Raw genomic sequence first — 27200 nt, 5'->3', positions numbered from 1 at the left:
CTTTTGTTTTTTCCGGGGTTTCAGCATTTTGCAGCCTGACCTACTTCTGCCTAACTTGCTGAAACGAAGTGTATGAAAACGCTGCTGCTCCAAGCCCTGCTGGGGGAGCGGGATCTGTAGCGGTTGCTCTCTCTGCTGCAGCATAGGGCCAAGTGAGGAAGGCAGCTTCAGACAGTCCGACAAACCGCACGTGCGGTCTGCAGGCCATGGGATACAACGGGCAGGAGCGTCATCCTCAGGAAAGGCTCCTGTCGTATTTTAGACACAGGTCCCGGTTCAAAGCAGAGCTGCTGCCCGCGCTGGCGAAGACAGTTGTGTGTTAACAGGCTGCTCTGTTTGACTTCCTTTAATCTGCTAATCGAGGGAGAGCATCAGGCCCTCAGCGCGGTGCAGCTAGATTCCTTCCACATGACTGTCTGGGTTGATAACAGAGTTTCTGTTTGGCCTCCGGAGCTCAAAGGAAGTGCCTTTGCTCTTCTCCTAGCTAAGCCTGACAAAATACGGTTTATCAAAAAGGGCCATCCCAGTGACACAGAGAGAAGCTCGAGAAGGCTGCTGAAGCATCAGTCGTCACCCTCAGCAGTGATTTACTCCGTTGATACTTACCACAGACTTTGTGGCAAACAAATATTTGTCCCTGAGCTGGAAGTCTTCAACCTCTTCCAGGATTATCTCTTTATTTTCTCGGGTTTGGAAGAAATCAGTGCTGCGAATGACAGTCGAAGCCCCGGAAGGTTCGTGCCGCTCTATGTACACCGTATTTGGCTTATCGAAAGGCTCAACACCCCTGGGGAAAAAAGAAAGGTGTTTTATTATCTGCACACGGACCCAACAATGCAGAAGGCAGCGGGTAGCAAAAAGCAAAGCACTAACAAGAGATGGGGTCAGCGTGCAAGGACCAGCGAGGAGGTCAGAGCACAGCTTGGCTCTGAGTCACAGAACAAGCCGTGGGGAAGGAGAAGGTTCTGCATCGCCTGCCGGAAATTTGGAAAAGCCCTAGGAAAGAGGGACTGGATCTGATTTATGGAATGCAATGGAATATATGTGTGGGGGTGCGCGTACCTCACTGTTTTATCCGAATCTCTGCGTTTCTTGCATTAGCTAAAGTCAAGACTGGTTGGTTTGGAGCTCTTTCAAACTCTGATTGTTTAGTTATGTCCCTTCTTATGTGACCTTGAAGAGATGAGCTGGAAATCTAGATGAAACTGCAAGTTTGAATGCTGCAAGGCTTGTGGTTAAACTACAGAGATGGTGGAGATAAAGAGCAGAAGGGGAACTGAGCACTGTCCTTGCATATTAGAGACAGCTGACTTGCCAGAAGGCAATTTCCACGGAGGCCAGGAAAGATGGTGAGCCTGGGACTAGCGGTTTTGCCAAGAAGGCCAGGGGACGAGTCCCTGCAACATCTCACACAAGGGAGCCCTAGGACTCCACCACTCAAGCACAGGGACACCTAGACACAGCCCCGAGTGACGGTCTGTCTCAGGCAGCTTTAGCAAGGTGGTGACACAGTGCTACTGTGATACGGCTTTGAACACGCAAGGAAAATAATCTGCTAGGTAGAAGCCCCTGCCCTCTATTTTGGCATGTAACCTCCTTCAGCAAGGCCAGTCGAGATGGTAGAGAACGGAATAGTGCAGGCTGGTTTTTAAATCTTGAATATAACTGACATGACCAGGCAAAAGAAACTACCAAAACTCATCGCCTAGTCAGTCAGGGGGCCACAAGCGAGTGTCTGTGCGAGCTGAGAGCAGGAAATGGATGGGCAATGAGTGGTCTCAAGGCGCTTTTGGCAGGTCACGTTAGAGTCCAGATCCCACCTCTGTGGAAGTCTAAGCCCTGGTCTTAACGGGAGTTGCAATGCAGAGTTTCCTGCAAAGAAGCGTAAAACGCTCCCTCCAGACCTGCCTCTCAGATCTCGGTTGTAATATTGCATATAAAAAGCAGATAGGCATCAGCACACGTCAGAACAGCGCGGCGCTTTGAGGCAGAAAGCGAGAAGGAAACCACATCTGCCCGGGAGAGCAGCACAGCCCCGGGACCACCCAAACAGGGGGAAGGCCCGGTTCCCTGACCGCACCGCCGCGAGAGCCCTAACCCGGCCCCACGTCCAAAACGTCGCAGCGCCGCTCAGCCCTCCCGGTACGCGCCGACGCAGGGGCTTCGGCCAACGCAGCAGAAAGCAAGCGTGTGCCCGACAGCCTTCCCTCTGTGCCGAAGCCCATAAATGGTCTCTGCTGCCCTGCTGGGGACACGGTGAAGGAGAGGAGAGGAGAGGGACAGCGCTGGAGCAGAGTTTGGTACCCCGCTCCTTGCCTCGTGCAAGGCAGCAAATGAGGCAAAGAGCGAAGAGCTGAATGCTGCAAGGGGGGACGCCCAGGGGAGACGGAGGCTGGCAGTAACACAAAGGTGCGATACCTACCACGAGAAAGACTTCACGTGCTCCTGAATCATTATCCACGTCCGGCCAAAATCATCTGATTTCCAGAGCTGCAATTAAAAAGATCAGAGATACCAGTGGGACTTGTGTCCTGCAGCCACGCAGGCCTCAGTGATTTTCAAAGCTTGCACGGCCGAAAAGGCGGACTCCTCTAGGACACCAAACCTCGGGCAGCAGAGGCAGCCTGGCTGCGTGTACACTGCAAAACCGCGCGCTACTTCCACGACGCCTCTTCACACGGCAGCTGCCTGGAGCAACAGCAAGCTTCCCAGCTACAGGAGAATAACATGAACAGGAGATGACTTCCCCTCAATACCACAAGGATTTCCTGCTGCCTGTCGAGCCACTCGGTTTTACACTAGCTTGGAAATAGAAATAACTTTTTCTAATGTACTCATGAAGTGCAAGAGCACAGGTAAATATCTGGGCAGAGCTGCCTCCGTCTCGGAGCCGGTTACAATGCCAAGCACAACGGCACAGCGTTGCGGCAGAGCTGCGAACATGAGTAAGGCAAAGTTCACAAGCAGAGATAATATCTTCTATTGCACCAACGAAAGTCACAGGGAAAACACACAAGCCTGCAGGCACATCAGCCCTTCTCCAGACCCCTTCTTCAGCGGGCCTGTGTGCCCGAAAGCTGCCCTATTTTTCCCCAGCACTGTGTTGGCATCTGAGTTGCCATTTTTGCAGCTCATTTTTGCTGGCAGGCACATATGGCCGGCGAGACTCCAGCCGCAACGTCCAATCTAACAGTCGGCTAAAAAAAAGGTACTGCTCCTGGCTCGCTCTGTCCCGGTCTGGAAGGCACCACGCAGGCAGGCATGAAGCCTCCAAAGGTCACCGCTGCTGTAGCTGGCAGGGCTCTGCTGTGAGTTACGACTGAAATAGTCTGGGGAGACTGACAGGGTCAAGGACCAGCGCACATGAAGGACCAGCGCACACGAAGGAAAATGGAGAGGGAACTTTTAAGGCAGCGGTCCTGCAGATATGATATTCCTGGCTGCACAAGAGGTCAGTAGATCGACTGCCCTACGTGAGGGAGATGCCCCGGCCAGTTTGGGATAGCTCTGCACGCAGTAGTCTGAGAAGAGAAACCCTCCCTGGCAGGGGTCTAGCAAAGCACAAACCCACAGGACTTTCCAGGACAAGCAGCGTGGCCCTTGGCACCCTGTATAGGAGCGTGTAGCACTTCAGGGGTAACAGGGCACCAGCAGAAAGCCAGCACTTGAACACAACAGCCATCACTGCCTTAGGGAAAGAGTGCGGATGGCAAAGGGAAGAGCATCATCCCACCGGCTCCGGACAGGAACGGCACGCTTCAGGCAGGCGACCCCAGCAGCCGCCTGCGCAGCCCTCCCGTCTAACGAGACGTGCTCACCTGCTTGTTGGGATGCGACCTGTCGAAGCCCAGAACCAGGTTCGGGCTCCGGCTGTGCAAGAGGAGGTCTGCCGCTCTGAAGGGAACGGAGAAGCCCTGAACAGTGTGGCAGAAGTCAGTGGTGATCCAGATGTACGGGACGAAGGCATCCACAAAGATATACTGGGAAGAGAGGGAATGACAGGGCATCAGAGCAGAACTCAGTCTAGCAGGCGACTAAGGAAGACACGAGTCCTCGGGGAGCATTCGGGAGGGAAAACTCCAGAGGGGAGGAATCTGCCGCCCGCCCTGTTGCTTTGGCCTGGCTTTAGGGAGGGGGATTTCCATGAAGGGGAGAGTGACTGCTTCCACTGCTTCAGCTAGAGGATATCTCCCCTCACCTTAGGGAGGGCTCAGGGAGAAGAGACGTGACCTTTGTGTAGCTAAAGCTTAAATAAATATTTTTCTCTGTAGCCCTGTACCGACACTAGTGAAGGAGCGTGCGGCTCATTCCTCGCATAGTTGTATCGGCGCAAGCATGCTACGGATGCCACTGCGATACCTTTCTGCTTATTCCTTTCCCACCAACGGCCGGCTTTGTCAGTACAAGCCTGGTCACCGCGGTATAACCGCCTTTGCTCTACGAGCAGGGCTGCAGGAGCGCGGCCGCTGCGGGCGAGCCTCCTGGGGCCCCTTCTCCTCTCACCCTCCGGTTGTCCGCCGGGCTGTGGTAGAACTGCGCGATGGCCACCTCGCTCGTGTTCCCGCTGCTGAAGCCGAATCTCTCCGAAATCTTTTTAAAACTCTTCCCGTAGTCGTAGGACACGTAAACCTGCAAAGCAGTAGTTGCAGCATGAGGAGCACAGAGGTCTGGTTTCTATTCCGGCTCTTCCTCCTATTTATTAAAATTTCAGGAAACTGCAGGGGGGGAACAGGTGAAAGAGGCCACAGAGTAGCAGGATAAAGGGAGGCCAAAGCCCACACTCCTTTCTAAGGGGCAGCAGGAACAGTGGATGCCAGAGGCAGGTGAAAAAAGGGAGGTACTCCATAAAGGGAAAAGGTCAAGAGATGTTACAACACACGAGGCTCCTACATAGTCCACAGACTGTGCAGCAAAAGAGCAAGTGATAAAAGCCTGAGGCCATACTGGACGAAGGCAGAGATAAGTCACTGTTACACAGACTATAGCCAGCCAGAAGAAGAAGAAACCAGCGATCCTCTTCCTGTCCCAAGCCAGAACCAATGCAAACACGGAACTATATGCAAACAGCATATATAAGCAAACATTTGTCGTGTAACTCGGGCGACAGGGAGGGACCCAACGAGCTTTGCCCCAGGAGGCTTTGGGCGCAGTCTGGCCCACGGCAGCGGTACTAGCGTTCGCGTTAGTGATTGCACAGGGCTGCAGGTTTGTCCGGGAGCCGAAGCACCGCAAGGCGCTTGCTGGCTGCCCGGGGCGGGTTTTGCACATTTTTTGTGCAGGTGTGCAGGGCAGCATCCCCAGCAGGGGTACGACACTTCCCACCTGCAGGCGGCACCTCACAGACCGCGTTTTCTATTTTTAGGGATATCTGTCAGATTGAGTCCAGCCTGAAAGGGCAGGAGTTATCACTGTGCTGCCCCTGTGCGATGGTCCGTGTGAACGCTCTGCAAAGGGTCTCAGCTGGCTTCCTTCTGGGCTGGTGTCCACCCGCCAGCAACCCCAGCACCGGGCGCTCTCGGCCGGCTCTCCCTGGCAGCCTCCCTCGAACCACCCGGGATTTATGGGGCTAGGAGAACAAGCAGCCAGCTTATTTTCCAGATGCAGGTCAGGGCACACTGGCAGGGGCCAGTCTGGTGAGGCTTCGCTGTTACCGTCACACTGCATCGTTCGTTCAGCAGCTAAAGACGGCAACTGTCTCTAGCGCTGTCAATCTGCCACCTCTCACGAGCATCACATTTCTTTCTATTCAAGGGAGCTGTTTTTAGCAAGCAAGCGAAGAGGCACTACAGCTGGATTTGCAGGGGAATATCTGAAAGAGAGGCGTATGAGCGTAGACCACTATTATTACACCCAAATTTGGGACCCGCTCCTGCCTCCTGGCTGCCGCTTTTGTGCGGCACAGAGCCGAGAGCAACGCCAGCAGAAACCTCGGCAGCTCATCCAGCCCGTCCTCCTGCCCCGAGGCAGGGTCAGCTCCAGCTACGGCACCGGTGACAGATGTCCGTCCGTCCCGCGCCTGGTGGACTCCGGCGGTGGGGATCCCACCCGCTGCCTCGGCAGCCCGCTGGGCCTCCTGCTCCCTCCCGAGCCGCGTTAGCGCAGGGAGTAATGGGCCATCATAAAGCAGACTGACAGGCAGCACCGAGCGGCGATCGCTGGCACTCGCTCTGCCCGCCTCGGAGAGAGCTGGCTGAGTCAGCCTTGCCGGGGCTCGCAGCGCTGGGGCAACTGGGAGAATTGGGGTTTTCTACCTCTGAATTCAAACCCACGGGCCTTTCCTTTACCTGTCAAACACACAACAGAAAGGCAAGGGGCATCTCTACAGGGCTGAGGAGCCACCAGCATCTCAGCTAGCACAGCAGCCTTTCGGACACCCCTCGGGAACGGCAGTTCGCATACTCACGTCACTGTTTTTGGGACCCAGCAAGGAGAGGCTGTCTCTAGCCAAGGCCACAATCACGTTGCTCTTCTCTCCCGCCCAGTGAACGACCATCTGGTTGTGGGAGTCATTGAGGCTGACCTGCGACACGGGCGAGAGGGACACAGAGCCGTGAACCAAAGCCGCTTGAGAGCAGCCGTCCCGGAAAACGGGGCTGGGGGAAGCTCTGGGAAACTCTGGGAAAGCAGGACTGAAGTTGAACAGTCAAGGAGAAAAAAGCACACGGACGTTTGGTGTTCAAGCTTTGCAAATCTCAGAGGAGGGCTGGACAGGTTAAAGGACGGGCTCTTGGGCACATTAAAAAGAGTGTTAAAAAGGAGCCCCTGTTTTCCGCCTGGAGGAATCCTGTGGCTTTAATCCGGCTGCCGCTGTCAGCCTCCTCATGCTGGGTAGCGAGCAGCAGGAAAAGGCTGCAGCCCTCACCTGCTCGCCCCGTGCCTCGTTGCACACCCCAACCTCACCGCTGGCCACCGGCTGGGATTGCCAGCGGTGCCCCCCCGCCGCGGCTGCAGCCACTTATTTAAGCTACCCAGTGGCTGAAGTTAAGGGCAGTCTTCTGGGGGGGGGGGGGGTCAGTGCTTGAGCATCGCCCTGCATAAAGGAGCATCTACCGTGAAGGTGCTGGGGAAATGCTTGTGTCTAAAGGGGGGAGTTTTCCTCCTGTTCCTCCTCGGAGCAACAGGGTTTGGGAGCGGGTGAGAAGGTAAACTAAAACCTAGGAACAAGAAGTGATTTCAAATCCAGCCTGAATAAGAGAAGGGCCAAAGAAAAAGAGAACCACCTTTTCTACAGCTGTCTCTTTTGTACCGAGAACGACACTCTGCTTTCCAAAACATACTTAATCACACGCAATACCATTATTCCCCCGTGCGTGCGTTGCATCCGGCAGCGCGTGAACAAAGCAGGTCGCGCAGGGCTGGTTTCTATGGGAAAGCTATCGCGGGGAGGCTGCGGCGGGAGCCGAGGGTGCAGGAGCCGCTCGGCACGCAGCGCGCGGCTGCTGTCGGCGCGCAGGCACCGCGAGCCGGGCCGGGCCGCCGGGTGAGCTGGCTCACCCCGGGCACCGTCGCTGCCGAAACCCCACCGACCCCGCGCTCAGCAAGCAGCGCTGCCCGGGGCCTGCTGGAGCTTCCCCCACCAACCAGCAAATAAAGCGTGCCGAAAAACAAGGTCTTTATTCTGGGGAAGGTGGGGGGAGGAGGAGAGCAAAACAGAAGTCTTCAAATCCCACTTATGTAATAGGCTCACGCAAAGGGGGGGGAAAAAATTAAAACAAACAGCCAGAGCCGGCAGCAGCAGTAAGCAGCACCGGGGTGGCATGGCACGGTCCCCGGTGTCCCCAGCCATGCCACCGCCTGCCGGGCGACCCCCGGCTCGGGGCCGTGCTGCAGCACCCGGCCACACGGCGCTGCAGAGATTTAGGTCAGCCGGCAGCACCGGCTGCAGAGCAAGCGAGCGGCGGCCTCATGCGCCTCGCGAGTGCCAGCAGCAGCGTCTGAGGGCGCAGGGAGAAAGGGCTGAGCAGCAGGAGCCAGCGGCGATGCACAGCCACCGAGCCCATGCACGGCCCCCGGTTTGAAATCCCAAGCAGCCCTGTGCTTCACGGCCCCTCTGCCAAAAGCGGACTGACCGGGTCTAAATCTCGGGTGTGCACATCGGGTTATTCCGTGTGCAGTGGGCTCATTCCGACTCCTGACCCTGCGGGGATGAGGTTGCTTGTTTTACACGAAGAGCTAGGTTTTATTAATTTCTAAGGAGTTTTGGTTTTATTTTGGAGGGCAGAGGAATAGTGAGGGGGAGGCAGGTGTTGTGTGTCCAAGAGACAGAAGCAAGCAACCCTGCCGAGCTTCTCTTCTTAAGGAAAGGCCTTCAGGAGGAAGATTTTCCCGGTTCCCCTAAGGAAAGCCAAAGTCTAGATGTGCCCGCCGTTCTCTGAACACGTCTGCCTCAGGCCCCCCAGCCAAGAACAGTTTGTCACCAACTCCACTGCATTTTCAGTAGCCCTTTGCATTTTTTTTCTGCAAGAAATGTGACACCAGGACAGTAACAAAGGCGTAAAACCCAAGGGACTCCTACTCTTGCCTTGTTTTAAACTCAACAAGCCTCTAAAGCTTTTTTCCAGGGCCTAAAGGATATATTCAGTCAAAGCAAGGGGCCTGCCCTTGGAGAACAGAGCCAATTAAGTGCACCTGGGTGCAAAGGCCAGCTGGAAGGGGGCAACCTAATTAGCCCAGGGGGAACAGCTGGGCTTCGTTACTCCCTAGGAGCCAGGTGACCTGAAGGAGCCCAATTAGGGCTGAGCCTCTACATAGAGGCCTGATGGGGCTGGGGTAGGGTTTGGTTTCTTTGTAGGGGAAGAGAAGGCTGGTGCAGAGTGTTTAGGGGTTGTGCTTAGCAGGAGAGCTTTGGAATGGCTCCAGATTACTGAACTGGGCCTTTTTTTAGAGAATTCAAGAGATGTTACCTGAAGGATGCCTTATTTTGTAAGTCTTGGGGTTAGGAGCCCCATGTGTTCCTCTTAGCCAGTGTTAGGGCATCCCTGCAGGTGGAGACCACTATCTGCAGCTAATGGTCTCATTAAGACCCTCCTAAAACTTTGCAGGGACCTGGCTGGCTCTGGGCTACCAAGTGAGGCACTGTCTTTGCTCTCCAGGTAGCTGTGCTGGCTTGTGCCCCAGGTTAACAGTGTCTGATGTCCTGTTGACCAGGATACTTGCTGTGAAATAGGTTTTAAAGATAGCTTTGAGTTAAGGCTGTTATTATCTGTGACTCAAGTAACCCTGCTCTGCTTGCAGGGATGAGGCTCGTGCAGCAGGGCTGAGTGTGTCGCAAAGCGCTGCACCTTGCTTAATGGCAGAGACCTTCCCTGTAAACTGCTTTAACCTATGAGCAGGCAATGGCTGTTGCTTAATGGAAGCAGTATTTATTGCAAATTCCACTTAATGGGGATGGTTTTGGTCTTTGCCAAGTGATTAAGTGCATATGAAATATGCATGAAATTCTAATTTGTCCTCCTAATATGCGAGGTGCCAAATGAAGTCCAGGAGGGGAGATTTGGAGCCAAAACATATCGGAGGCTGCTTGTATCTGCAGTTTATGTAGTTAATGCTACTAGCTTGGCTCAAGGTTTTCCTTCTCTTAACAGCGACTTCCCTTAAACGGAGCAGCCACCGGAACGGGATGAGAAGACAGTGACTGGAGCCAGCGTCACGTTGGAGGGCGCTCCAAAGCAGGTACTTGCTCTCGGAGGGTTTCCAAGGGGCGTAGCGAAGGCCTGAGCACTCCCTTTCTAAGAAGGGGATGGGGGGAAGGACAATATTTTTAGGACTCCTGAAGCCAGGTCAAGGGCTGAAACAGCTGTGCTGCCTTGTGAGGCGTGCTGAGGCAAGGGCTCTGCGTGGAGACGGCTGGGTAGTGCGTACTGCAAAGCTCCCGGGGAGCGTGGGAGATGCGCTGTGCTCTGGCGTTCCTCTGCGCTGCCGAGCAAAGTCGAGCGCTTGCAAAACCCGTGTGCAAGAGCCTCTTCCCGGCAAGTACCTCCTAGCTGCTCGCACCAGGGGCTGACAAGTTACAGGCAGGGCTTTTGCTCACCAGCTCGGCCTCGGCTGGGGCGGTGCGCTGCCGTGGCTGGAGTCTCTGGTTTGGCAGTGTGTGAGACAAACCACAAAGCTAGCTAAAGCCTTGGCTTCCAAAACCGCGCAGGCTGGCCTGAGGATGACTGGCTCCAGCGTGCACCCCTCGTTTCAGCTACTGGCGCTGGCTGCGGGTGGGCTAGTTGGGCATATCTCGGACCTTTCCATCATCAGAGGGCTATAAATCCCTGTCTTTCAGCCACCAGTGCGGCTGAGCTGCTCTGTGTAGGAAGCTTCATTTCCCCATGCAGATATCACCCTTCAGCTGTGATGAACTGCAAATAAAAATATTACACACTTGCTGACTTGTAATAATGCCTAACACCCAAATGCAATGACAAGTATTAGGACACCATTAGGGCTATTCTTGGTACTGAGTGGGCTTAGGAGAGAACTGCGTGTGTCTATGGGTTTATTCTGTCATGAGTTAGCACTTCAGCTGTGTGACTTGGGCCACAGGACAGGCCTAGGGGCCTGCTATTAATAAAGAAGTGATGGGGTGAGAACCCTGGGTGGCTGCAGCTCAACACTTTGCAAAACTTGAGCTGTGCAAGAAAAGATTCCTAGGGACCATTCCTGTTTTTCCTGTCCTGGTTTTACGTAGCTGAAAATGGGATGCTTCAAAACAAATGCGCTTCCTAGATGTTTTCTGAGTAATAAAGTGGCTACTACCATGGTTTGACAAGAATGAGCTGGAGTGTAATGGAGTCAAATGGGCTTTGAATGGCTGCTGAAACTTTCAGTGTTGCTTATGGCTTGGATCTTGGCTCCAAGAGGAAATGAGCTTAGTGGTGCTGCATTTCTAGGCTTTGTGCAGGTGCTTTGTGGGCTCCCATCTAGCAGGGCTTTCATCTGAGATGAGTGAGGCAAGGCTGTGGCATGGGGCTGGGGTTGCTCAAGGGCAGGAGCCACAGGTGAAACCTGATGGGGTGGAGGGATTAGATCCCCCAGCTCTCAGCTTGTGGACCTGGGTCCCTCTGACAGTGCAGATAGATATAAGAGCTAGGATGAATCTGTGGCTATGCTCCCTGAGCTCCTGAAATGCTCAGTTACTTGAGGTGGTGAAATCAGGGTGGAAAAGACTCTAAGGGGAACCTTGCAGAAAAGGAGTTGGCTAAATGCTTTGCACCTGTTAGCCAGGTGAGTCTGAAATGGGCTGAAGACAGTTACTGTATTGCTGTGTGCTGATGCAAAGAGGAGTGAGAAGTGAAGCAGCTGCTTTGTTAGCACAGGGCTGGCACGAAGGTCCTCTAAGGTCCCCTCAACAGTCTCCTCTTCCTGTCCTTCGAACCTGCAGTATGCACAAATGCTTCCCTTTCCCTGCTCCCTGCCTCCCCCAGCAAGGGTTATGCAATAGCCTGGCATCACGGATGAGTCAAGAAGCAGTGCCTGTGATGGGTGGATATTGCATTCAAGGCACGCTGCTTTCCTCGTGCACTCCCACTACAGCTTCATTACTGTACCTTCTGCTCTGCTCCAAAGCATCTGCTTCCATCCCTGCCATGATATTTTAAAATACAGTCTGTGCCTGCCACAGTGCTGCTTGTGACTTGGACTGAAAGATGCCAGGGCCTGAAATCATTGATATGAAACACGGGTGACTCATTTCAGAGAGTGCCAGGCCCATGATAATTTTGTTAATATTGAAATCATCTGGTAGCAGAGTTGTTTTCTCTCTGCTACCACCAACAGAGCTCTCCTTGAGTTTTTTCTAGAACAGAAAAGAGTATCAGAGGGGGAATATCAGAGTAGAGTTGGGAGCCAAGGGATGGGCCATTCCCTCAGTCTGAGGTTCCCAGAGAACTTGCCTTTTCCTTAGCTTATACTGTGGGGAATCAAGGCAGTTTGGGGTAAGCACCAGTAAAAGCTGCTCCCTCAGAACAGAGGCACTAGTGAAGGCTGCAGAAAGTGTCCCAAGTGCTCCTGCCGAAGCACACTGAGCTAGTCATAACCGCTATAGGAAGCTGAAGCGATGCCCTCGGGATATGACCCTGTTTGCCCAGCCCAACAGCAGAACCTGCTAGGCGCCCGCCAGGCAGTAAGCACTGAGCCCGGCTATTCTGCGGTGAAAGCACAATAAAATCACAAATACCTCTCCCATGTGTGTCAGTGCCAAGAGCAGCAACCATGTGGCTTAATGCTATTTCCGAAGGGTTCCCAGGAAGCTCCCTCCCCGGCCTAGCCCTGGTGTAAAGCAAACAGGGAGCATTCCCAGGATGGCCAAGAAATGGGCAGGGTGCTTGCACCCTGGCAGATGTGTGAGGCCCCAGCAGCGATGGGGAAGGGATCTCCCAGTGGAAAAAAGTAAAAAGGACATGGGGCCTGTGGGCCTGCGCCTAACCCGGCTGCTGGCAAGTGCTTTGGCAACCCAATGCGCAAGCTGGCAGGGTAAATGCTAATCTGGGAAGCTCTCTGCTGGGCTGGCAAACTAGGTCAGAATTAAGTATGGTTCATTTCAAATGTAGTGTAATCGATTTCTCCGTTCATGTAGCTGGGTGGCATTTATCCTGCTAAGCATGTTTCTGTATCCCCCCCCCCCCAAGAAGAGCTCTTTGCCGCTTCACAAGTTGGGAGGGAAAGAGCTAAGACGGGCTTTCTGTCCGAGATGCGCTAATGGCCCCAAAAGGAAAAAGCTTGCTCGCACCTCTCTGGACTTGGTGCGCTTGGGCAGCCCTTCAGCAGGGCCAGGAGCAAGGGACTCCCGAAACCCAAGTGAAACTCTGCCCTGAGCTGTGTGCAGCAGGGCTGCTGCGAAATGCCCCAGCTGGGGGTATTGCCCTAGCTAGGGGAGAAGCTTGTCTCGGGGGGTGCTTTACTTACCCCGCGATCTGGAAGTGTACTGTGCAGCTGAGGTAGATGTTAATGTCCCCTGCATAAAGTCGGTTTGGTGTTTTTACTTTAATGGGAGCTGAATTCTTCCCTGCTGTCTTGAAAACCTGAGTGTCTTAAAGCTCACACAGTCTCATCATAGGGGTGGTGGTGGTTTTAATCTAATGCAGGCTGTAGTAGTACTTAGTGCTCCAACTATTAGCAGCTGAGGAAGTGGTCTCAGGTCTCCATGAGTGTGGATGGGCAGAGCAAAGTCATGGTGAAGGCAGGTGGGGTGATAAAAGCTCGTTTTGCCCTTATGCAATGAAATGGTAGATGGCCTTGAAATAATGAAAACCTGGTCCTTTTCCTCAAAGGCAGGATCAGTTATCACCAGGAAACAGCCAGTTTGAGAAGGATGAGGTGTACCCCTGAGGGAGGGAAAGGGATCAGCTGATACTAAGCCAGGCAATAATGCCCGCAAAGAGGGACTGGGAGGCACAAAGACGAGGGCTTTGTGAAAAAACACTATGTGCGTGGGGAGAGGCAGAAGGATACAAGGCCTCACAGCAATAACGAAAGAGCGTAAGCTTGCTGCAGCAGGAGCAGCCAGAGGCTAGATAAGATGTCCTGTGTCCCAGTGTGGCTTTAATCAAAGGTTTCCTGCGAGTTGTGCAGTTTTGGGGGAGGTTTCAGATAAGCGCTTTCCAAAGAAGGTGCTTCTAATCAGGGGAAGGGATGCCTATGGATCATGGCTTGATCTTTATTTTTGTATTAGCAGCCCAGCAGTGTAAGTGCTGTCCCTAACTGTTGGCTTTTCTTTTGCCTCTCAGGACAGGGAGATGGATGCTAACCTCCTACGCTGGCGCTTCTCTTCGTTTTCCACCCCAGCTGTGGCACAACACCAGCAAGATGCTGAACCTCAGCGTGACGGAGAGCGCTCTGACCCAGCACACAGGTAGGCAGCTCTAGCAGCAACTTCTCTGCTCCCTTTTTTTTGCACAAAGCCAAGTCCTTGCAGACTATGCGGTTCGTGGCTGGCTTTCTCCAAGAGGGGGTGGGCTTTCTATGGGACAGCTAGGACATGTCCTTTAGGTGTATACTCGTGGAGCCTAGTGCTTGCATCCAGGCACGTTTAGCCAGAGGAGGAAGCTGTTAAGTAAGGCCTGCAGATTACCTACTCCCTTGGTGCTGTTAGGGCTTGGGCTGGCAGGGGAGGGGGCGTGGGGTGCTGTGCCTTGGCTGCCTGGGGGGCTCCTGGCACCGCTCGCCCTGTGGGGTGCCCCCAGCAGCCGTCTTGCCCCAGGGGCGCTTGTCGTGGATGGCGGCGTCCTAGAAATGACCTGCAACGCACTGGTGCCTCATTGACAATGATCTCTCTATTGCGATGCTTGCCAAGAGTCCCGTGGAGGTGAAGGCTGTGCAAGGGAACAAAACCCACTCTGTCTGGAAGCTGACAACCTCCGAGCCGAGGGCTCGGCTTCTCTGTTGTTGTGGGTTTGGAGTAAGAAAAACTGGAGAGAAGGGGCACAAAGGCACAGGGGGGTTGGCTACTGGACTGACCGATCACTGAGGCTCCCACAAAGCTTTGCTGGAGCCCTAAGTGCGGCCAGAGCAAGTTTGTCTGGGGAAGGAGAAGATCAGTTGTGATGGTCCAACCTGGAAATCTGAGTAATGAACTGTGCTTGCGGCTTTGATGGCTCTTAGGGTGAGGGGTCTAAAGCCTGTTATTTAGCACTAGGTAAGCTGTGTTGGGCTCCTGAGGAGCCACAATTGGTGTTGACTTGGTCTTCCCCACCTTGTGCCTGGCTGTTGTGGTGTGTCCCCTCTTGTTCTTGTCCCCTTCCTCTGTCCCCTGCAGTGGTGACAGGAGGCACAGTCCTCTCGCTGCTTTTGGCTTCATTCCTTTGCTTGCCCTGAGCCTGTGTCAGGACTGCAAGTCAGCCTGCAAAGGGCAGGAGCCAGCTCGTGGCATATGGCTGAGCAGCCTGCCAAACATGGGAGCAGCAAGGTGGCCCAGATAAGGGGCTGCACTGCTTGGCGTCCCTGCAGGGCGCTCGGATGCTCCATCCAAAAGCGCTCCCCTTCGCTGGTGTCCCTCTTCTTGGGGCTGCTTTTCTGACAGCACAGTTTTCTGCTGGTGTTAGTGGACTTGGGAGGGATGGCGATTCCTTGGTGCTTTAAGCAAGATGCGAGACCTCCGAGCACTGTGTTGCACAGCTTACTGTCTTCCTCCGTGATTGCAATTCTGTGTGGTTGGATTTGTAATGGAGGCTGGGACGTGCCGGCTCCCTCTTTTTTTTTTTTTAGGAGACCATGATTGAAAAACCTAAGGTTTGGAAGAGGGAAAGGTGCACTGCTATACCTGAAACCACTCAGAAATTTTGTGTTCAGCTGATAAACTCTTTCCTGTGACATCTGGTACCTGGGCTTTAAAATTCTTGCATCCTGCCCCAAAGTTGTGGAAGGGCAAGTTTTGGTATTCAAGTCTGAAACTGTGTGTCTTGTTGCTAGCAAGAGTGACTCAATTCTCGAGGCAAATCCCTTTTGAAAGCTTAAGGCAACAAGAAAAGACCAAACAGAGGCAAACTTTGATGTTTAACTCCCACTGCTTCCTATTCGTCTTGTTCTGGATAGTGCTGGGATTACTGCAGCCTCTTAGATTTGCTGCTGCATGTCAAGGCTATAGAGACTGCTACTGCCAAAGCAGCTTTCCACCTGACCTGCTCAGGTGGGTTATGTGAAAGCCACGGGGAGGCTGAAGGGAAAATGCTATAAACATCTTAAAGCTGAGACAAAGAAGGGAAAATGCTATAAACACTTTCTCAAAGATGAGACAAATGTCCTGTTATTCCTAAAATAGTGTTGCCATGTTGTCTTAAAATCAGTAAAATGTTGGGAAGAGGAGAGGCAAAGCGGATTTTCAAAGTGGGTAGGAACTACTTTGCCTGGCCTATAAAAATAGGAAGCAAGAGCAGGGGGGTTTGGAGCGGCACAAATTCTGCCTTTGCACCTCTAGCTGCTCTAGAGCTAGTTTTGCCTCTTGGCTGGCTTTTTTGCTCCTTAGAAGTAGTGAAAAGAAGAATTTGTAGGGCACCGGGAAGGGGTAGCGCTAGCTAAGGAGGCAAATGCAGATGTCTCAAGGTGCACAGCCTAACCTCGAGCATGCCTCCTCCTCCTGGGGCCTGGTCCCACTTCCCCTCTGCAGCCTTGCAGGCGCATGGTGGGACACGGGCAGTGTGAGAAAGGTGGGTCAAACGGAGCATGCCAGTGTAGTCAAGTGTAAGAAGGATCTACAAAAAAAGCTGTTCCAGCCTGCAAGCTGCCTGTAGCAGCACCGTGGGAGCCCTAGTGCAATACCTCTTACGACACCCCTAAAGCGATGGTTATCAGGGAAAAGGGGGGGGAGAGGGAGTGGTGGCACAACTTGCTTGTTGTTGAAGCCTGAGCAGGGGTAAGTTCAGGAATTTATTTCCATGTCTCTGAGATGAGCAACTGCTCTCCTCTCCCCCTCTTTTCAAGGAGCAATGGAAGACGGATCAGAAATGCAGCTTAGAGTGGAACCCTTCGTATGGAGAAGGGGATGGTGCCTGGCCAAAAGCAATTTCTTCTGCTACAGAAAGTCACCTCCTGCTGCTTAGTCTGAGCATTGAAACATTCAATACGAGCATCTCTAGCCGAAAAGATGATGCCAACAACTTGCCCACTCCCAGCCACAGGGACCCACTTTGCAGTTTCACGAGCTAGCGGGGGAAAGACCTGGCCTGTCTCACTAGTGCGCACCCCTGGCTGCCTAGCAGCCGCTGCTGCTCATCTCCCTGGAAATGAACCTGCAAATAAAAGATGCAAAGCGATACTACAACTAGTTTGAGGTGGCTTAGAGAACAACAGGAAGGGATGTGGAAATGGTTACACGTAAACAGAAAGCAGGAGTACTTCATCTCTAAACGTCTGCTATTTTCCAGAACAGGCAAGTGTTGGGCAGCTTGCAAGCGGTTTTAATTCTTGCGACTAGGACTGCTTTGCCAGCAACCTGCCTCCTTGCGCGTGTGACCTCCTCCTCCTCCCCCTCCTCCCCCGGCTTTGCGGTACGGGCAATAAAAGGGGGGATAGCGGCGGCTCCCCGGGGGGCTCGCCTCCAACTCGCGCAGGGGTGGAAGTTATGCGCAGAGCAGCAAGTGTCCAAAACGCTGCCCGCGCAGTGGAGCCGCTGCCGCCGCCGCCCCCGCGCGGGTGGGCAGCGGCAGCCCCGCGCGTGCCGCCCGCGCGTCCGTCCGTCCGTCCATCCCTCCCGCGGGGGTGCCGCGGCGCCCCGCTGCCCCTGCGCGGCCGCGCAGCTCACCTGTCCGTACACCTGGATGGGCTCCGGCGGCGCGGCGCGGCGGCTCCGCGGCGGGGCGCGCGGCGGCAGCAGCAGCGCGGAGCCGCCGCCCGCCGCCGCCGCCAGCAGCAGCGGCAGCAGCAGCAGGAGCCGCGCTCGGGAGCGGGGCCGGGAGCGGGGCGGCTCGGCCCGGCGCGCCCCGCCGCTGCTCGGCGTCGCCATGTTCCTGCCGCCGGGGCCGCGCCGAGCCGGGCGGAGCGGAGCGGAGCGTCGCGCCGCCGCCCGGAGAGAATGTGCAATGGGCAGCGGCGCCGCTCCGCGCCTCCCCGCGCAGCGCCGCGCAGCGCCTCCCCGCCCCCGGCGCCCTCGCTCCGCGCCCTCCCCCCCGCCGCCGCGACGGGCTCGCTGCAGCCCCCCACCGCGGACCAAGCCGGGCGCCCCCCCCGGGGGATGCTCGAGGTTCCCCCCCCGCCACCACCCCCAAAGGACCCGGGCGCGCTTTCCTCTGCTCGCCGCGCCCCCGCCCCCTCCCACCCCAAAACGTGGACATGATGCGCCCCGGTGTCGGTGGGGAGCCCGCTGATTGCAGCTTTGTGGAGCTCCCGTGGCCGTGGAGAGCGGGGCTTAACGTGAGAGGCCCTGTCGGGAGCCCCGGCGCGCGGGGCAGCGGTGGGACGCGCGGGGGTCACACGGGGCGGTTGCAATCTGGGTGCAGCGTGCCGGGAAGGAAGGCGATGGCAATTGCCAGGCGCGAGGCAAATCCAGCCTCTGGATTGCTGTGACTGGTGAAGTATGGCTTGTACTGGTGATCTACTGCCCTTGCGCTCTAGCTACCAATTCCCAGATGTTTCGGTAGGAGGAAAAGCTGTGGCTGGGCCTGCAGATGCCTGGGAAGCGCAGGCGAGCGGCCATCACACGTGCGCTGCACGGAGGCAGGGTGCACGGGGCCTGCTGCGGTTGCGCAGCGTGCAGGCTCGGGGCGCAAGGCGTTTCCCTGTCAGGCACTGCGGATGCTACCAGGCATGAAAGCGGCCGTGCGTTTTCTGCAACTGTTAACCTTCCCTGTCTGTACAATGGGAGCAACGTGCTGTCAGAGCCGGCTTGGCCGTACTCTGGTTACTTTCTGATGCACCAGAACTGTTGATCAAATGTCATGTGCCTGGGGAAGCTCTTGCAGCATGTTTTACTTTGCTGGTGTGAGTAGGGATAGAGAGGAGAGGTTGAAAGCTTGGCAGTGTAGCTGTTCTGCATGCTTCAAGCCCATCTTTGGCTGCAGGAAGGGTAGTCTGCAATGTGAGATCTTTCTGGCTTGTGGTTTTGAATCTTTTCCAACCTCTTGGAAGCTTTTTGCTGCTCCAGACTGTTCCTTGAGGTCATGCTACCAGCGTGTCTGTAGGGTGTACCTGGGCCCTCTTCTTTCTCCAAGCTTGTTTCTGTACTGTTTCTCTTGTATTTCTGTCTGTTATTCATCCAAAGCAATACCCAAGAAGCCCACGTTGTTTTTAAATCTCTACCAGACTTGCACATTGTTTGACTGGAGTGGTGACATGTTTCTGAGTTTTGGTTTGAGGCTTCTTGTGATTTCTAACATTTCATGGGAAAGAAGAGCAGCTGTTAAAGACTTCTGTTTCCTGTAATAGATGATTTATGAGGTCCAAACAGTCTGTGTTGTGGAGATTATCTTGTTTGCTAATATTTATGGTTCTTGTCCGGTCTTTCTCAAGCGCTGTTGCTGTGCTGGATTTTTTTTGCATATGCTGTTTGTGTGGTTATCAGTTAGACCTGCCATGAGCTTGGACTCTTTGGAGAGGTGGCTAGCAAGGGACTCGTTCGTGGGATGGCTCGGCTGATGATAACATAAGAACAGGTCCGTGTTGCTGGGAAGGTGCGTTGGGTGCGATGAAGAGATTTCTTCTGCCTCTGGACCACAAGATGAATGTTGAGAGGAGAGAAGAAAAGGTGCAAGTGATTTCCCATGTTATGTTGAGAGGCTTTCCGCTCTGGTGTGGTTGCGTTGGTACTGGGAGCTCTCCACCACAAGGTCTGTCCTCTTTCTGCCTGAGCAGAGGTGGAAAGGTTAGTGCCGTCTCACCAGAGCTGCTGGTAGGAGCAAGAAGCCAGTGGCCTGCATAGCTGCGGTGCCTGGGGATGCCAAGGTTTGGTGCTGGGCCTGCTCTGGTGCGGGGACATTGCCAGCTTTCTTGAGCGAGTTTCCGAAAAGACAGAGAGGCCGAGACTAGCGGGAACTCTGCCTCGAGGGGGTGTGGAAATGGTGAGGCCCTGCTAGAGCGCCGCTTGCTCAGCGCGGGCCGGGGGGCCTCCGCTCAGCCACTGGCACAAGCGACTGTGGCCACGAGCGTCAGAAGAACGGCGTAAGGCTGTAGCAAGGAGCGTCATAACGCACCCGGGTGGCATAGATGGTGCACGGTTACATGGGGACGGTGCAGAATCGCTGCCAGTGGCAGCGACCCTTGTTTATCGGTGCGGCTGGACACGTTTAACCCTCAGCAGCAGGGGCTTAGTGCTTGGTCTTGACCATAAGCTGCAAGAGGCACCTCTCGCGTGCCCCCTTGGGAGAGCGGCCGGCCTCCCCTCGGCCTGGGGCTCGCGTGGCCGGATCGGCGCAGTGCCTGACCGCCTGGAAATCTTTGTAACGTTTAGGCTTTTTTGGGGCAAGGCAGTGCCATTTTCCAAGTGTTACGGACAAGGGGGCTGGACATGGGAGAGGGGGACCTGAGGCCAAAGGAGAGCAGCGTTTTGTGCCCAGGTGGTAGGGAAGGACCCAGGCAGGGGCTGCACGGGCTCCGGGCTGATCGGCCGTACGGTCCCGGGCCATCTGAGGAGCCACCTGTGCGCAGCCCTGCGCTCGAGCTCTGCATCCCGCGGCATGCGTTCGCTCGTCTCGCCGTTACGCTGGGGGGACGCATGGCCCCTGCGGCCGAGGCTGCGCGCCCGCGGCCAGCTCTGCTCAAGCAGAGCAGCCAGGACTTGTGGCGCTCGGCTCGGTGGATAACGCCTTACGCGGGTTGTCCAGGATCATGCCTTGGGAGTCTAGGGAGGCGTGAGGAAAAACAAAATTCCCGTGTTTAAATGCCGCGCTACCCTTCCGGCTACCCGGTGCTGTTTTAACAGGGATAACCGTGCCGCTAAGCCTTGTCCTTGCCTGTCTGCTAGTGTCTTTCATCTCGGAGATGCTGCAAGTAGACTAACGGGTTTTGTCTCTTGCGCCTTGTGTGCTGTTTGCTGCTCCGGCATTTCTAACGCTGTCAGGAAATCTTCAAAGAAAATGGATGCAAACTGGCAGTGAAGGAATGGCAGCGCATAAATCCCATGGACGGCCCTGAGGCAATCTCGTTCCCCCCCCTCTTTCGCTCGCTTTAATAGCAGAAATGATGTCCAGATCTTTCCCTGAGGTCCCTTTCACCTAGAAACCTAGTTAGTGTATTTCAGTCATTGAGTCAATACAATTATAAGCCCTCCTAATAAAGCTTTTAGCTGTCTCGACCGAGCGTAATGTGCCCCTGGAGGACTGGAGGTCACTGCAGATAAGGGCAGAGTCAATATGAAATTTGTATTGCGCAAGAATCCAGAAAGCTGATTTTTATCGGAGCAGGTTTTCTGGGCAAGATAAGAGAGGACTGGAAAAGGCCGTGGCACTGTTTCTGGTGGACATGGACACGCGTCGGGTCTTGCTTTCCCCCTGCCGGCCTCCGTTTCGGGGCTCTCGCCGAGCGCCTCGAGTGAGACGGCCGCCTGCTGCAACGGGGCTGGCACGGCTCCTCGGTCCCGCGACGGGACTTAACCCCTCAGGGCTGTTTTGGTTGGCGCAAGGGGGAGAGCGGTAGCAAGGACCTCGGGAGTGAACTTAGAGCTGGTAAATGGTAACAGATGAATAGCTCTTTCTTTGCCGAGGGAAATATATTTTTCTTCTGCCAGAGTAGTTTTTTTTTTTTTTAAAAAAAAGAATCCATCTCCTGCTATAAAGGGGAGGGGGAACACAGCAGAGTTTATTTTAAGGTCCATCTGGATTTCATCAGCAGTGAACACTGTGAACTCAGGGAAGGAGGTAGGAAGCCCCCTTCCCCCTCCTTTCTTTCTTCCTCTCTCCCCCTCGCTTTTCCCTGCCGCTGGCTACTTCCCCGCCGGGCGGCGAGCGCGTCGGGAGCGTGTCACTGCACTCCTGCCACTGCATGGGAAGGGACGGGAAGGGAAAAGCCTCGCCTGCCATCGTGCCTGCAGCGCCTCACGTGCATAAAGGTGTTTGAAGGAAGCGTTGCGTGTTGTTGCATTGGAGACAGGGAGCAAAACGCAGCCCGTCCTGCCGCCCGGCCCCGGGCGCTGCACGTGCAGGGAGGCGGGGAGGGAGAGCCCTCGTAGCCCGGTCTCGGGGGGACGGGGGCACGTGCAGCAGTGTCCGGCCTGGAGGCAGCCGTCGAGGCGAGTGGTATCCGAGTAGGGCTGGGAATCAGCCCTTGTGCCGGCGCATCTCTCCTGGGAAAGCTGCCGGTTCGGGGTCACAGGCCCCAGGGAGCTTGCAAAGAGCTCCAGCTCTTGGCAGCACCTGCTTTTCCACCAGTGTCCGAGGGGGTGGGCATGAAGGTGTGCAGACCTCCGAGCCCTCCCGCCCCCTCGGAGCTGCCACGTGTTGCGTTTATAAGACGCAGCGTCTGCTGAGGCACAGCAAGCCCGAGGAGCGGTCCCGAGAGCGTGGTCAGGGCGCCGGGAGCTCAGAGAGGGCTGAGCGTGCCGCAGGAGGCCGGCCGGTTTGCATCGCCACGTAGGGTCCTTGTGCCAAAGTGCCTGCCCTTTGGGAAATGCAGCAAGGTACAGATCTGAGCAATCACTTATGCATTTATTTCATGGATCATCTAGCTTTTATATGAACAATTAGCAGCCTTTTTGCCTGGGGAGCCAAATCTCTCAATGGGGCATAAACGGAGTCCCGCAGGTCACTAATCCTTTCTTTCCCTTTTCCCTCTCTGTGCTCTCGTGCCAAGAATCCCTGGCTCAAAATCCAGTGCAATAATCTTTTCCTATGGGTCTTGGATCTTGCTGTTCACAGAGCTCCAGCAAAGCGACTTCTTATTTCCAGAAGGGAGAGCAGTCTCCCGGAGGGAGCTGAGGGGGGCAATCGGATGGGCAAAACTTGCGGTGGATGCTAGTGGGGCTGGAGGCGCTGGTAACAGCACGTGGAGAAACCTGTGTTGGTTGTTACCTGGTGCTGGTGGCCGGCAGCAGCCTGCAGGGTGATGTTTCAGTGTGAGCTGCACCCGCACCGACTGTTGTTTTGCCTTGCTGTCTTTAAGAAGAGCTGAAGTGTGTAGTAGCCAGCGGAGGCTGTGCCCCGTGTTGCAGCTGGGCAGGTTCTTTAATGATGACAGTTCCCCTTGAGACTGCGGTAAGGGCCAAGTTTGTCCTGTGCTTAATAACCAGACTCGTGAAAAAGAGTCATCTGGATTATGGCACGGCTGGTGGAGAGGATCATGAAAAAATGCGGATATTGGTGCTGTCGCTCAGCTCCCTGGTGCCCTTCGGCAGGTCGCTTGGCCTCTCTGTGCTTCTCCCATCGTCCGGCTTGTCTAGAGTCTGTATTTTGGAGGAGCTGTGTACCCACACAGCTTGCTGGCCAGGGCCTGCAGTAAGCAGGGCTATATAATGTGTAGTTCAAGCAGCAGAGCCTGCCAGCTGTGGCTTTCTCTGCAGGCCCAGGTGTGTGCAGGTGGGTTCTCGTGTTGCTGCGGTTTTGTTTGCTGTTTCGGATGCTGCAGGAAGGGTTTGTTAGCCTGCGTAAATGCTTTTGCCAAGGCAGCTCTGGCTAGAGATCATGCTCCCCCCAGCGCACATTTAAAAGACAAGCGGGCTTGGAGGAAGGACAGGGGGATTTGATATCCCGCTCGGGTCAGGACGATCTGACAGACCCATTGTAGCCCTGGGAACTCGCTTGGCCTTTCTTTCATCCGCTCCTTGGTGCTGTGTTTTACGAGAGTCTCGTATCCTCCAAAGATGCTTGCTAGCAGATTCTCCTTCTCTGTGCGTTTCTCTTGTAAAGTCTTCTTGTGATTGCTTCCAACAGCTGCAGTGTAACCTTACAACTTCTGTGGGACGGCTCCCACCACGCTGTATCCGGCCTCTTGCTCCCCGCTGTTTCTGACCTGCAGTGCAGTTGGAGTTTGCCAGCTTTGCTGTACTGAAACCGCCGCAAAGCAACAGATCCTTCTGCGGCTGCCTGTCTGACATTGCATCTACTTTTATTGGCATAGTGGGAGCAATGTTGCTTGTGCATGTGGTTTTTGTAGCCGGCGCTGTGGCTCTTTGGTGTACGAGCCTTTAATTTACAAAGTAAATGTCTCGAAGGAGCTAGCTCAGGGTTTGAGAACTGCCACGTGTTGCAGTGAACTATCATAGTCTTTGCTTGCGTTCATGGAGCAGCCTTGTAAGGCTTCACTGGCATGTGGAGACCCATGAATCTAATGGTCTTCTCAGAGCCTCTCATCTGGCTGCTACAGAGATAGCTCGGCTCTTGTGGAGCCGCAGGTCCAGAATTCAATTTTCTCTGCATGCACTTGTTGCCGTGTAGAGGGAGGGTAGCCTGCTGTTTGGATTCAGTGTCACCCTTAACTGAGGGGTGGAGGTGTCCCTCCACTCTGGGAACGCGCTAGGAAGTCGGGGTCTGGCACGTTTCCTACCTGCACAGCCAGGGAACTGTGCCGTCATGCTGTGCATGTGCCGGAGATTTTGGGAACACAGAGAAACGATGGCTCTAATCTGGCTCTGCTTTGAACTTAGTCAAACCCGCCTTGTAGTCAACATGCTGCCCTGATGCGGCTGAGATGCCTGAAAGTTTCCTGATGAGGCAGATCTTCCAAAACGGGAAGGCTTCTGTCGTTGGAACTAGACCCCTGATCTGAAGCCCCTGATGCCTGTATGGTCTTTGTGTTGACTTTTGCCGCAGAGAAGGGCCCGTCCCCCGACAGCTGGTAGGACTTGAATCTTACATAGTTATCCCCATGAACACTTGGTCGTCACTCAGTGCCCTTCTGGTCCCAGGCAGGGTAGTGCAGGCTGCAGGGGCCTGCGCGCTGCTGGAGCAGGGGGGCTCTCAGGCCCGGAGCCATGGCTCGCCATCTGGCCCTGCTCGCTGGGGGAGCTCCGACAGCTGGTGAGGGCTTCTCCTTGACTTCTTCTCTGCCAACCTGGACCTTCCCGTGGGCTGACATCCGTCTCCCTCTTGCGAAAGAGCTGAGTTTTCCTGGGTGTGCAGCACAGCTTCCCTCCGTTCAAGGCTTTTTTCGGTCGCGGCCGCTCTGGGGCTGCTTGGTGCAAAATGCTTCCTGCCCTGTAAGTAATCGTGTATGCTGAGGGTGCCCAGAGAGCGCCAATCTGGCCTCCGCTTGGCGCGAGGCCCGCTCCCTTCAGGCTCCCGCGCTTCGACACGACCTCTCTCCCCCCGTCGTTTTGTTCCGCTCCACAAAAGTAAACCGAGGGCTTAGCTTTTGATTTTTGGCACGGTCTCAACCACAGGGCCGATCGCGTTGCGCCTGGCTGCTCGCTGCTTTTTCCGGTCGGTAAATGCTCGTGTTCTGGAGAGCGAAAGATGAGCCGGGGAGAAATGCTGCGGGACCGAGGGCAAAACGCGGTGCAGGCGGTCACGCGAGTCCGGCGAGGTCGCGTTGTGCCGTTCGTTGTGCTTCGGGAGCCGTGGCCGGGTCGCTCCCGGCGCCGCGACGGTGTAGCTGCTGGGGTCCCTGCGCGCAGCTCACGGTTAATTATCTGCTGGAGCGCCAAGCGAACGGGCTCGAATCGAAACCCAGGGCCTGACGTCTCCCGCGCAGCGAGCAGGGACCGCTCTGGCTCCCAGGAATGCTCAGCAGGCGAGCGGATGTTTTAATTAAGCTGTGCATGGCCTGAGGTAAAAGCAATACGTGCAAGACGGAGGTATGGAAATGTGTTCTGTCCTTTACAAGGGAGCCGTTTTCCGGGCAGATTTGCCTTTTCGCAGCCGCTGGAGTAAAAGCGTACTCGGAAATGCCACCTCCAGCCGCTGGCTCTCTGCAGAGGAAGGTGGCGCTCCGCCGGCGGGCTAGGCCCAACGTTACCGCGTCTCTGGAAGATGGCGGGAGAGCCGAGCAGAACAGGCGGTAGGTAGTTCTTGAGGGGATGTAGCGTGTTTATTTAGGTGCATAAACACCAGGCACTAATCATTTTGCAGCCAGCCTTCAAAGAGGTGTCTTGGAGGAGGTTTGCAGAAAGGTGCCGCACCTGGAGCAGGAAAGCTCCTCTGTCGAACCTGGGAAGTGTTTTGTAAGCAGCGCGTTAGACGCGTGTGGAAGCGAATGCTGCCGGGGCACGAAAGGTTCGAGGTGGGTGAGCCGCAGCTCGGATCCCCCCAGCAAGCAAGGGGGGGAACGGGGCAAGGCCAACCGCTCTGAGCCAGGAGGATAAACGTAGCCTTGTCTAGGGCTGCCCGTTGTTACAGGACGGCAAAGCGAAACGCAGCACGCTCACGGACTGCTCGCTCGGTGATTAGCACGTCCCCTAGAATGCAGCGTGAGCGGTGGGATTTCAGCCCCTCCTGCTCTTTCTACGGGTTTCGCTGGCCATTTGCTCAGCCTCAAGGAAGGGACGGTGTCCTTCGCCCGCTTTGTTTTCCTCTCGGACAGAATCCACCCCAAAATGCCCTTGGTTAAGAAACACTGACCATACTGTCTGGTGCTGCTGCGTTGTGAAGGTGGCACGGAGACTGTCTGTCTGGGGTTCTTTAAGAGCAAATCACGCGGCCTCCCAGAGGGACACCTTCTTCCAGCGGAAGGGAAGCCTTTCCCCAGGGGGCCTGGACATGTATAATGCATCAGGGACGTCCCTCTCCCATGTCTGTATCTCCTTTTGTGTAGCAGTACATCTAACAGAGCATTTACACAATCCGTGCGGTGTCTCCGTTTCATAGGAGGGTGCCTAATTTTTAGTAGCATTGGTTTCCTAAGAGGAGGATGAATTACGTATCCCTCTGGGGCCCTGTCACGCTGTCCTTATAAAAAGCTATTCCCATCAAAGAGTGTCTTCCTCAAGAGGGATTAGCAGCATGACACTCATGGCCTTTTATGTATATATATGGGTGTGCATGTATGTATAAGGTTTTTAAAGACAAAAAGGCTCGTGGTGTAGTGTTCGTGCATGTGTGTGGGGGGGGTCTTCCTTTCTGGATGCTTGACCTGAGACGCGAAGGCCTGATTTTCAGGGTGCGGGGGCTGCGCAGGGCCTTCGTATGAGGTGCAGAAGGTACTCGAGGTGGGCACAGCCTGGCCGCTGCTATGCTGGCTTCCTCTGGCGGAGCGGAAACGCCAGCACCCACACGTAGCAGAGGAGGTAGAGCTGCCGACGTCCCCGCGCGTCTCTGCGGTTTTGCAGTGGGCTGCGTGGGGTGCTGGCGCGGCACGTTGTTTCCTGGCGGGCCTCTCAAGCAGGATGGCTGTGTTTCTCTGGGCGTGCGTACGTGTAGATGTTGATGCCCTAGCATCTGCGCCTTGTACGTTCACGCGCGGTGGATCTCAAACGGCGACAGGCAGCTCAGGTGGCATTGCCCAACAGGGTGCTGGGCATCCCGGCCTCGCGCCGATTGCCGGCCGCTCTGCGGCCCCTCGTTGTTTGGGAAGACGGGAGGACATGGCATAGGCGATGGGTGAGCTAGCACGTTCAGCCGGGCAGTGCTGGCCGTATTTCCAGGGATAGGCACCAGCAGGCAAATAGCGCTTTGCCGGATGGCTCTAATTTCCAAAGCGACATAAAGCAAACCATGCCAAAGCACGTCAGTTAAGGCAGATGGGCCAGCGGCCAAAACCTAGCACCTTACAAGAGCGATGGAAGGCATCGCTGGGCTGTGGCAGAGTGACTCATTGAAATCTCAGCCAGAGAGCATCAGCAGCTCTGCAGAAATGTCACCCCGCCAGCAGGTTTTGCCTCCGGAGCCTTCCGTAGAGGAGGTCAGTAGATAAAGGTGCCCTGT

The 27200-nt window shown here is 55.3% G+C and overlaps 1 protein-coding gene across 1 annotated transcript in view; it reads right to left on the bottom strand.

The window, feature by feature from the left end:
• The window catches only part of SORL1 (sortilin related receptor 1), a 56439-nt gene extending 39176 nt beyond the window's left edge, over positions 1-17263 (bottom strand). Inside the window, exons 1-6 of the mRNA XM_067310263.1 lie at positions 17222-17263; positions 6404-6520; positions 4504-4629; positions 3819-3980; positions 2423-2490; positions 607-787 (exon numbers count right to left, since the gene is read on the bottom strand). Coding sequence (XP_067166364.1) covers positions 607-787; positions 2423-2490; positions 3819-3980; positions 4504-4629; positions 6404-6493 — 627 coding nt within the window. The 5' untranslated portion in view covers positions 6494-6520; positions 17222-17263. The remainder of the gene's footprint in view (positions 1-606; positions 788-2422; positions 2491-3818; positions 3981-4503; positions 4630-6403; positions 6521-17221) is intronic.
• Between the last annotated feature and the right edge of the window lie 9937 nt (positions 17264-27200).

This window comes from Apteryx mantelli, chromosome 23 (genome assembly GCF_036417845.1).
Source record: "Apteryx mantelli isolate bAptMan1 chromosome 23, bAptMan1.hap1, whole genome shotgun sequence".
NCBI classification, from domain to species: domain Eukaryota; kingdom Metazoa; phylum Chordata; class Aves; order Apterygiformes; family Apterygidae; genus Apteryx; species Apteryx mantelli.
Note: the sequence above shows the minus strand (reverse complement) of the source record. Positions and strands in the feature narration are given on the sequence as shown.